Source organism: Manihot esculenta, chromosome 2, assembly GCF_001659605.2.
Source record: "Manihot esculenta cultivar AM560-2 chromosome 2, M.esculenta_v8, whole genome shotgun sequence".
Lineage (NCBI taxonomy): Eukaryota > Viridiplantae > Streptophyta > Magnoliopsida > Malpighiales > Euphorbiaceae > Manihot > Manihot esculenta.
The window spans coordinates 10,020,618-10,032,200 of record NC_035162.2 but is presented as its reverse complement, the minus strand read 5'-3'; the positions used below and the strand labels follow the sequence as shown (position 1 = coordinate 10,032,200).

Below are 11,583 nucleotides of genomic sequence, written 5' to 3'. Positions count from 1 at the left end.
CGGTCGCCACGAAGCGGCATCGTCATTGGAACGGCTTAATTTCTCGGTGGCGGAATGTCATCTCTGATCTTGAAATTCCCTCCCAACTTCGTGCGCCAGCTCAGCACCAAGTCCCGCCGGAACTGCAGCAACATCGATGTGGCGCAAGTCGTTGCCGCTTCGTGGTCCGACAATTCTGCTACAGGTATTCCCTCGGCGGCGGCTGCCGGCTCCGCTGCAATCCCCGCTACGCCAGTCGATTTGATTGACGGCGATGAGGCGACAGTGGTTCGGGTTTGGCTTGGGTAAATTCGGTTTGCAGTGGTTATGTCCTCAGTTGATCCACAGAAAGATTTCAGAGATTCAATGATGGAGAGGGGACAGGGGAGGCGAACGCCTGGGCCGAGGGTTGGGATTAGAACCGAAATCGGTTATTTCGGTTTGATCGGTTATTTAACACGTTTAAACCGAACCGAACCAAAAACCGAATAATTTTAAATATACTAACCGAACCAAACCGATCATCCCGATTAATCGAATCGAAAAACCGAAATTAATCGGTTCGGTTCGGTTTTTCGGTTTAAACCGAAATCTGCACAGGCCTAATCCCACTTCACAAAAGGTTTTAATGCATTTAATGCCAAGTCGCAAGGTGGGTACACGCTAGGCCGACTAACCGGGTGTTAGTCCCACTTCACAAAAAAGTTCTAAGGCATTTCATGCCATGCTGTAAGGCAGGAATATGCTAGGCCGACTGACCGAGTGTTAGTCCCGCTTCACAAAAAGGTTTTAAGGCATTTTATGCCAGGCCACAAGGCAGGTACACGCCAGGCCGACTGACTGGGTGTTAGTCCCACTTCACAAAAAGGTTCTAAGACATTTCATGCCAGGCTGCCATGCGAGTATACTCCAGATCAACCAACCAGGTGTTAATCCCATTTCACAAAAAGATTCTAAGGTATTTGATGCCCGAAAATTTATCAGGGTTAGAGAAAGTCCAGAAGCACGTCAAAGCTAGGATCAGGGTTAGGAAGTGCATGTAAGGGTTAGAGAAAACCCGTGAGCTCGTACGGGCTGGAAAATACTCGAAAGCCCATCAGGACTGAAAAAATACCAAGGAGCTCACAAGGGCTAGAAAAATGCCCGAAAACTCATCAGGACTGAAAAATGTCCGAAAGCTCATTAGGACTGGAAAAAGGTCAAAGAGCTCGCAAGGACTAGAAAAATATTCGGGGGCTCATCAAAGCTGAAGAATGCCTGAAAGCCCATAAGAGCTGGCAAAATGCTCGGAAGCCCGTCAGGTTTAGAAAAAGGTCAAGGAGTTCGCAAGGGCTAAAAAAATACTCGGAAGCTCATCAGTGCTGAAGAATGTCCGAAAGCTCATCAGGGCTGGCAAAATGTCTGAAAGCTCAAGTGGAAGGTGCTTGCAAGGGCTAAAAAATGCTCGAAAACCCATCAAGGCATTACTATATCACTCGAACCAATTTTTGCCAAACAATACCTTGGACCTGACTGGTCGGCGGGATAAGTAAGGAGAAAGCAAGGACGTCATGCGTTCAACTACATGTCAGATCATAAAGACAATTGTCATTTTCGAATTTAAAGAATCGAATATTAGTAAGAAACCTCTGATGTTACACAACAATCGCCCAAAGTAGACAGTGAATTGTTACTATAAGACAGGACCATATAGTAAGGATCTGATAAACCAATATACGGTCCCACCCGTAGAAAGGAAGATCTAGACATTTCAGAAAATGTCAGACAAACTCGTCCTCTTAACTTCAAGACGAGACTTCATAAGAAAGTTACTATTAACGGTTATACTCTAGCAGATTCGCTTTACACCTGCGATTATGGGTTTCCCAACCAATTAGTCAGTGAAGATTCCTTACCAACAAGCGGACCACATTATTGTTGTATATTATCAGGAAACATTATATTTATCTCCGCATTCTTATAATATAAATTAGGAATATACAAATTGAGAACAACTATAGAGGTAAAAGTTTAAAATTCTCTAAAACATAAATACTTTCAAGTTTTATATTCATTTCATTCTTAATATTACTAACTTGAACATTGAAGTAACTGCCGTGAGCATCTATCACCTCACTTTTTATGTCTTGCAGAATTAGTCAATTACAACACAGTTTAATTTCAGTCACTTTATTATTTTAGTTTCAACAATATTAAATATTAAATAGATTAAATAATTATAAGAATATATATAAAAAATAACAATTAATATTATATTAAAATTTTTAGAATAGCAGATAATATAAAATAAAAAAATTTCTAAAACCATATTTATTGTAGAATGGAGGTAATAATTTTTAATATATATATTTTACATAAAGTAAATTATTTATATTAATTAATAATAACATTTGATTTAATTTATTTTTGTATAAATATAATTACTCTATTAATAGAAGTGAGACTAATTATAGATACAGCATTAAATATTTATTAATCTTTGTATTCACTTATTGCTTTTGATAATTAATTTTGTGTTGGACATATTTTATATTAAAATAATTTGTTATACAGAAAATAGAATTGAGATTAGTATTCAACAATATATTTTCTGATAATGACATTCATACATCATTCATACAAGTTAAGTTATATATTATTTTATGAGTATACATGTGATAATGTTTTATTATAAAATATGAAAAACACAAAAGAATATTGATTATTAAAATTTCGACTATCAACATTTTTATTATAAAAACAAAGTGAATATCTAAAAAAATCCATTATAGAATAAAAAATTATATTATTAAAATAAACAACTAATTTTGTTAATAAAAAAAGAGAAAAAAATGGGAAAAAGAGAGATGGTTCATCAATGGATGATGTAAGGTAAAATTATTTAACATTTAAAGTTGCTTGTTGATGAAATAAATATTTTTAAAAAATTTTTTGGAGTCGTCGCCTATTGTTAACCGTTGATGGCTTTTTATTTATATAATATAGTTTTTTTAATAAAATATTAGTGTTTTCAACCAAAATCTGAGTATGACAAGTGAATAATATACCCTTATCTACTGTTAAGATAAATTTTATATAATATAGTTAAAATTAATTAAACTAATTTTGATACAATATGTGAAAATATATAAATCTGATGCAAAACTTAATTTAGTTTGGGAAGTTGGATGAAATCATAATAAAATAAAAGAAGGGTTGTACTCACAGGCTTAGTCTGGTGATAAGTGTATTCGAGTAAATCTGAGAGATCTTATGTTCGAATTCCTTACTCTCCATTTAAAAAAAAAAAAAATAAAAGAGGGTTTTCATTTAATGTGAGAACCAATTACACCCAATTTTTGTTTGCACAATAATAATGTCCATCTATACACAATCCTGCTGGATTTTGGGACAATACAAAAGTTTATTTGGGTCCCATTTTATACCTAATGATAAAAATTAAATTATCTTTTACATAAAATCAATAATTTGGCTAAATATATAAACTTTATTTTTTGAATAAACATAATCGTTCTTTTAAATTAATAGAAAAATACATTAATGGTCATGATCTTTTAATTTCAACTATTATATTTTAACATTTTTTTTATTTATGATATATTGCCATTTTTTAAAAAAATTAACAATTAAAATTCTACAATGTTATGAATAAATAAATTCCGAGTTGAGCAGGAAAATTTTCAACTCTTTAGTTCAACTTAAATTTGATCATTCACATGCACAACTTAAAAGTATGTTGAAATACATCCGAAAATTCGCTTCAACTTACATAAAAATATGCCAAATTGATAATAAAGATAAAATTTTTTGATATGGCTTCCTCTGGCATTGAGCCGGATCTTTTTGGAATCAGATCTGACCTCTGAATCATTATCGAATATGCAACTGCTCAACCCTTTTTTTTTTTTTTTTTAAAGTTAAAAAAACAATTCACAAATATAAGCAAAGTATTAAAATGGATTCATTTATAAAGGAAAAGTTCCGTAAAGAAAGGGATTATCTGCAAATTTGATCAATATTGGATGCATATGGGCCAACAATTCCAACAATAAGGTCCAATGGGTTGCCCTTTAATGTTTCGTTTTCTAGCAGCCCAAAAATCACTTGTTTTGCATGAAAAAAATTACTAGTAATATAAAGAAACTAAGAACTCTATTATTATTAGATTTTTCTCTCTTAATAGTAGGATATTTCAATTGAGTTTTCTACACCATGGTCATTACTGGAAACATATTAATTGATTAGTTTATTTCATCATATTATATCATTAAATAACAAATTTTTTATTCATTAAACAAGAAAAAAAAACTATGATTTTTTTAAAAATATTAAATTATTTTTTTAAAATATTTTGTATGGTTTTAAATATTTTAAAAATATTTTTTTTGAATAACTATTTTGAGTATGTTTAACTCTTTATTACGGTTTAAGTTTACTTAGACCGTTTACAATTATATGCTGAATTGAAATATTATTAATAATATTTAATGTTTTAATATAATATGAAAAGATAATTTCTATTCCCATTTCAAAAAAAAAAAAAAAATCTATTCCAAAATGAAAAAGAAAAAAATAAGCACATCACAGGGAATCATTAACCTTTTCAATTACATGCGGCTTCAAATTTTCCACACTAGAGAGGCCCCCACAATCAAACACTAAATTTGTGTTAAAGAATCCAATGTTCTTTCTACTTTGGATTTTCCTTCTTCTTTTCCCTGTTTTTTTAGGTGTAATAACAGGAACCTTGAGATCTTTGTCTGAAAAATGAAATAAAAGATGAAGGGGAAGAAGAACAGAAACATCAACATTTTCTATACCCACATGAATACACAGAGCATTAACAAAATCCAACCCCACCATGTGCAACTTTGATTAATGCAATTTCACTGGGCCTTCTTCTGTGATAGTGACCTCCTTGTAGCCTTTATACTTTGCTAGTTACACTTCCCTTGTGAGTATTAGATCCTTCTTTTCCTGTCTTTTCTACTGCAAATTGCAAGCTATATGCTACCCAACATAAAACATGTAGCTCTCCTATGTACTTGGCAGGCCCAAAAGCTAATTGGTGTGAAATATAGTGCAGGAAACATCCATGATCATTGCAATTTGCAATAGCTAGGCAACATTTAAGACATTTCTTTGAAGTTTCTCACAAATTATGTTCCTATTAGAATAAAGTACTCTCAATAGAAATTAAACTCTCGATCCCATTTAAAAAAAGATGCCGAATTAACTTTATCCTTTATCAAAATCAAGTTCTTAGTTTCTTGTGGATTTTAGTTCCATCTAATCACCTGGATGGTAGATCTTTTGAACTTGTGAAATTTCACAGGAAATTTCCCTACTAGTTTGTTTGGAGCAAATAATGTATTCTGTGAAAATATAGATGTAGTAAAATTGAGAAAGAGAATATAGAAGGCAACCAAATAAATCTTGCAAACTCAACTAAATTACTACAAATGCAAATGTGTGCCCATCACCATCATACACTACATAAAGAAAATAAGAAGGACTTGCTAAGGGCTGCGGGCTAACAATTTTTGTTTGGCCACTTCAGCCTCAACCCTAAACTTCACAACTTAGCATACCCACCATTCACAATCTCAAAAATAATCCATTTTCACTCTTTTTTTTTTTCGGTCCCACCCCCTAATAATGCCAATTACCGATAACCTGCGTCAAATAAGCTTTGCTTTTTGAAAAAAAGAAAATAACCAAAATGGTAAGAATGGAAATAGATTACGGCCGGAAACTTGAACCTTTTTTTTGGGTTTTGGGTTTTGGTTAATATTTAAATTAAATCAGACTCTGAAATTCTTCCCTGTGAACGTTTGACCAAATTGCCAGTTGTTTGGGACTATGTTCCATGAAGTGGAAGTGCGTCTGTCACTGCCTGTGAGCCTAAAGGAGAGTGACTGACCAACCAAAACTGCATTTGATTGCCAGTTTTGACCCCAGTTACGGCTCATGCTCATCCACCCGGTCCTGGAACCCTTCACGCTAACCTTCACGATATCCCCTGCACCTGCGACGTTGGAGATCAATACCAAATTGAAGTAACGGAAACCGTTGATTGTGAACCTGATTCCGCCTTTCTTCCGGCATGGCACCCTACGTAAATAGAACACAAACCGTGAGGAAATATTGTAAAATTAATTTGAGAATATGTCAGCATGAAACGCGGAGCTGGGGACACCACATGTAACCCTTTTATGAAGACTAGGATGATTTCGGGGACAGGGTTTTTAGGTGTTTGATGAATGTGTCGTTTCGATTTTCTAGTAAAAAACTACGGCTCTCTGCTAAAGAGGAAGGAAATTACAGTTGGGGTATCTACGTTCCAGTAATTGATTCAACAAAATCAACCACCTGTATTATTTATTTGTTTTATTTTAATTAAAATTTAATATTTTTTAATTTTACACGGTACTGCAGCTTATTAGCTCATAGATTTTCTTTTTTCCTATGGGAATTGGAAGAAAGGGCAAGGGTAATTTGGTACTTTAGCACAAAGAGGCAAAAAGAGCGGAAACGAACCAACGAAACTGACCGAAAACGGTTCAACGGCTAAACTCTAGTAAACGACGGAATAGGAGAAACGGTTCTTACTAAACGCAAGCATAGGATTCGTCAACATTTTCAAGATATCAGTTAGTAATATTCTGTAAAGACTATGGGCATTTCAGTCATTTCTCACTAACTAGTTAATGTCCAAAGACGGCAACTTTTCCCGCGGCATGACAAATGCAATAAACCAAAATCTGACCCCCAACGCCAAAACAGAGCACCACCATAAGCTTAGATTAGATAGATACAGAATGTTTCTATTTATCAACACCAAATTTTTATTGGTTTCAAGAATTAAAGCCACAAAAAAAGCGAAACAGTTAATTTTCTGCATTAATTCTGTACATGTTTTGGTACTTGAAAAACAATTGAAATATTATATGACGTAGAAAGTTATGTTCATCATTAAGTTAATAATTCAGCAGTGGAGCTTGTGCGAAGTAATGTTAAAAGATGTTAGAATGAGAAGGGTAACAACGGGCTTACCGGCGGTAGGCCACAGGGACAATGCCGGCGCGGTACTCGGCGATCTTGAGGAACATGGGCATGGCGAGGTCGAAGTGGGGGCGAGGAGGGTTGCACCACCCACCATTGTCATTAGGAAGAGCAAAATTTGGTGGGCAAAAATTTGTAGCGGTAATGAAAATGGAAGGGCTGCCTGCGTGACACCATTTTGGGTCGTTTGCGCACTTGATTTCAAAGCAAGCACCGCAACTCAGTCCATTGTTGAACAGAGCTGTGCTCAGTGCTGCAGTGTTCACTCCATAGCCTTGGCTGTAAAGGTTACCATACCCACATGCCCCACCTGAAAATTAAAGAAACACGCAATTTAAGGACTTTGCTTCTAGATCCCAACTAAAGTTAAAGGTTTAATCCTCAGATTTGCAGAATTTTAGAGGAAGGTAAGAACCCAAGAAATGAGGACGTCACTTTAGAGTTAAAGTCGAAAGAAACTAAATTTAGAAGCAGTTTTTTTTTTTTCAGAAAAATTGCACAATGAGTGTAAATGGGGGTAAAGAAAGGAAATACCCATGGTGCCGGAGGCATCAGCGCCACCATAGAAAGTAGCATGCGCATTCTGCCAAGCACCGCCGTTGTAAACGCCTGGAATTCTAGCTTCAGCCATCCACATTAAAGACATGAGTAGAGCTGCAATGTAAAATGCAGTACCCGCTGCCATTTTTTTCTTGATTTTCTCTCTCTTGACTGCCAAACTCAACGCTAAAAACCCACTCCCGTTATGATCTGAGAAGAAAGGAAGGAGAGAGAGTGTTTATGGAGGTGTGAGGGTCTGAGGAGAGGAAGAGCAGAGTACTTAAAGAGGTAGCTAGAGGGGCATTTCATGTAATTTTCAAACGGAACCATCATTAATAATACTTTTATAATATTTATTCTTCTTATTCTTTTTCATGTGTGAAACTAAAACGGAATTTTATTTATTATTTACTAATATTTATTTATAAATATTTTTAGTCCTATTTAACTACCTGGTTAAGTATGTATAAATCTTATTTTTCATCTCAGAATCGTGACTTTAAATATTAAATCTCAAAATAAAATTTTCTTTTTTGAAATGGGTCTCAAAATAAATTTTTAAAAATTATTGATATAAAGGTATAATTATAATATTTAAAATTATATATAAATAAATCTTATTGATATCATTTTATACAAATTAATTAATATTTTTTGTTTTTAAATTTCAAATTAATAATTAAAATACTTTTCATATATAAATAATTTTTTATAAATAAATAAATAAATAAATAAAATCTTGATATGTTAAGTAATTATTATTTTAAATTAATAATTAAAAGTAATTTCTAAAAGAATACAAAACATCCCATGTTTAACATCAAATATTAAAGAAAACAAATTAGTGCCATTCTTATCGAGAAAAATAAAAATGAAGATAAAAATAAAAATCTCATGCAACTAACTGAATTACGTGTGGACACCACCATTCATACCAAACGGTAGAAAATATTAAAAATAAATAAAATCAGGACAAAGGAAAATCAACAGGAATTTTCAGTTTCATTGGTAGAGCAATTTTCACGGTGAGACAAAAATGCCCTTGGATGCCAATAGTGTATGGGCAATGCATGACATCACTTGAGAACCCACAGGGACAAGGGCCGGAAAGGGTACACATCCAGTACGCTATAAAAAGTAAAGTAAAACAAAGTGTCTGGAGGGTTAGATCAAGACGCGTGATTTGCGGCTGTGGTTTGACGGAGATTTTTGATTGGGGCCCAAAGGAAGACCTTATCGGGTCTGAGATGGATACGAGCGAAACCCCATATAAAAATGGACCCAAACTAGAAGACACGGAGATGGAAGGGCATCCAACGTGGGGGCATGGGACCCACTCAAAGGAAAAATGTCCCCGTAATCATCGTTCCATATACTCCGGTGGGGTTTAACAGTAAATGGGGCGCACAATCTCGAGCCGCACGCGCGCACGCAGACAATTACTACTCTCCATGCCTTTTTCTTTTTTGGTATATATTTTTCTTTCTTGATTTACTGCTTAAATTCATGCATGTTGCCTGAGTTAGTAGTGTCATTTCATTAGCTTTTTAGAACAAGTATGCTAATTTGGACTGCCTTTAATCATAGTCTTCACTCTTTACGGTGTCTCCATTTTTCAAATTAGGCGGAGAGATGGCCAAATTAGGTTAAACTCAAATAATTTCTATACACTTGTTTTTAATTGATTTGTTTTGGTCTAATTTAGATATAGTTCATAAAAACTCTAATAATGTCGCAAATTATAAATATTGTATTTTGGACTTTGAATTCAATTGCATAAAAGCGAGCAAATGGGCCAATTAAATAGAGGCACGTAGGGATAGGGGGTAGGGTTGGGTGATGACTAAGTGTGAGTGGGAAGCATGTGAGTCCCAATCATTTTTACTTGATTTTATTAACTCCCCCAAAGTCAACTTCTACAGTAATCACTTTTTTTTTTTCTTTTTTCTTTTTCCCTCAACTCCCCTTGTTATGCTTTATAAAGAAATTTGTGTATCTTATTGTATGGAGGAGAAAGGATTTTGAAGTTAGTATGGTAGTGAGATTAGGGTTTTTGGGTGGCTAAAAGAGAGGGTTGGTTGTGGATCTTGGAAGCTGTATAGCCATGGCTCTGAGTGAGTGAGAAAATTGGCATGAATGTTTTGATAAATTTTGAGGGTTTTGTTTAATTTAAGGTTGTTATAAGTGAAATTTAAAATTTTGAAAATTTAATAAAAAAAATTTATAGAATGCAAATAAATAAAATGAAGTAATTTAGCGAATAATTTGAGATAAAATTACTAAAATTTAAAGAATTTAATTTTTTTTTCATTATTCCTGATTATAAAACATATAATCAATATCTTTTCTTTAAAAAATTACAAACGTTGTACAATGTATTTTTTAAATAGCTAAAATAAATAGTGTGGCGTTGGATAAATAGGCAATAATAAAACAGTTGACATGCATCTCAATCTGTGGGTGGCTTTTAACCTTTTTGTTTGATGTGTGTCTTACTTGATATCGTCTAATTATGTTCTTACCAAAACCATATTAATTAAACAATTTTTGATTAGTTATAACTTGCATATAAAAGAGGCGATTTCTTTTGTTTTAATTTGCTCTATTTTAATTTGATAGGTTATTTTGCATTTGTTCTCTTGGAATGTTGCTATTTGGTTTTAACACTTTTGGACATCTTCCTTTCTAACCACTTTCTTATTGTTTTCTTTTCTTCTGGGTATTTGCAATATTAACTTATTAGTTTGTCTATTTTCCACTGTAAGTTCTTGTTCTCTCTCCCTCTTATTTTTTATGCATGATTGACTATTAATTTTTTAAACTTTTTTCTGTGGATTTTGCAAGTAAATAATATGAAGCACCATTGAATTTGGGTTGATGGAGAAATGATACACTCCCTCCATTCCAGAGTAATTTTCACTAACTGTTACTAAACTTAAACCACTGTTACAATTTTTAAACTTCAATTTGTTTTAGAAAATTATTGACTTTTAAATACTTATCTGAAACACTCACTTAAATGAGTTTCTAGAAAATTTTGCACATATGTCAGAGGCTTAATCTCGGCATGACATAATTCTTTAACCCTTTTGCAATCCCTTCAATCTTTTTCATAATTACACTGGAACAAATTCGATAAATCAAAGATAAATAAAATAAAAGAAAATAATTTTGAGATAATAATAATTTTATTAATCGATTTATGTATTATTATAATTTTAAAAAAATAATAATAATTTTGAGATAATAAAAAAAATTATGGTTAAGAGAAAATATAAAGTAACATAAAAAAAGGAATTGACTTGTGATAAGCATAACTAGTTTTTTTTGGTATAAATAAGTATAACTAGTTTAAGATGCGAAGTGTGAACCTAATCTTTGAGTACCATATTCACATTAATTAAAGTTTTTTAAGAAAATAAAAATTTTCTAAAATGCATCAGTACTTGAGGGGCAGTATTTTAGGTAGAAAGAAAAGGGTGTTCTTTTTTTTTTTTTTAGAAAAAGAGGGATAGAGCCCTTATTTTATTAATTTAGGCCATGAAAGCCCTAACCTATCAGCATCCAGTAAAAATTTAATAGTAACAGGAGGCCATTGATGAATTTTCAAATTAAAATTATCACCAATGGTTAAACTAGTCAAACGATCCGCTACCGCATTTGCAGAAAGGGTGTTCTTTGGCAACCGCTGACTTTGAATCTTTCAGTTTCTTATTAAGAGATAACGAATATTTAGAGTTATACACGTCATGTCTGAAAAATGAGAATTCTGGAAGGGGAAAATTGGTCATATGACTACCACTAATTTAGGCATGATTGCAGTAAATCAAAACCTTAAAAAAAAAAAAACTAGCACTCTTTGCCCACGACTCGATCGTACGTGTATTTGCAAAATACAATATGTTTCTTTTTTTCTTTAAAAAAAAAAAAAAGACATCTCAATTAATTAAACAATTATGGGATTAATAATTTAATAATTAAATCCTTGTTTTTAAAGAA

General features: G+C 32.9%; 1 protein-coding gene across 1 annotated transcript; it reads right to left on the bottom strand.

Annotated features, from left to right (window-relative positions):
* Nucleotides 1-5,394: 5,394 nt before the first annotated feature.
* LOC110609751 (expansin-A4) lies at nt 5,395-7,853 on the bottom strand. Its single transcript, XM_021749536.2, has 3 exons — nt 7,579-7,853; nt 7,036-7,354; nt 5,395-6,093 (listed from the first exon to the last, which is right to left on the bottom strand). Exons 1-3 carry the CDS (start codon nt 7,727-7,729, stop codon nt 5,784-5,786), a joined length of 780 nt encoding a protein of 259 aa, XP_021605228.1. The 5' UTR covers nt 7,730-7,853; the 3' UTR covers nt 5,395-5,783.
* Between the last annotated feature and the right edge of the window lie 3,730 nt (nt 7,854-11,583).

Excerpts from the sequence above, each read along its gene's own strand:
- LOC110609751 (XM_021749536.2), bottom strand. The coding sequence starts at position 7,729 with ATGGCAGCGGGTACTGCATTTTACATTGCAGCTCTACTCATGTCTTTA. Across the intron at positions 7,355-7,578 it reads TGATGCCTCCGGCACCATGG|GTGGGGCATGTGGGTATGGT; the intron begins GTATTTCCTTTC and ends TTTAATTTTCAG. Across the intron at positions 6,094-7,035 it reads GTCCCTGTGGCCTACCGCCG|GGTGCCATGCCGGAAGAAAG; the intron begins GTAAGCCCGTTG and ends CTATTTACGTAG.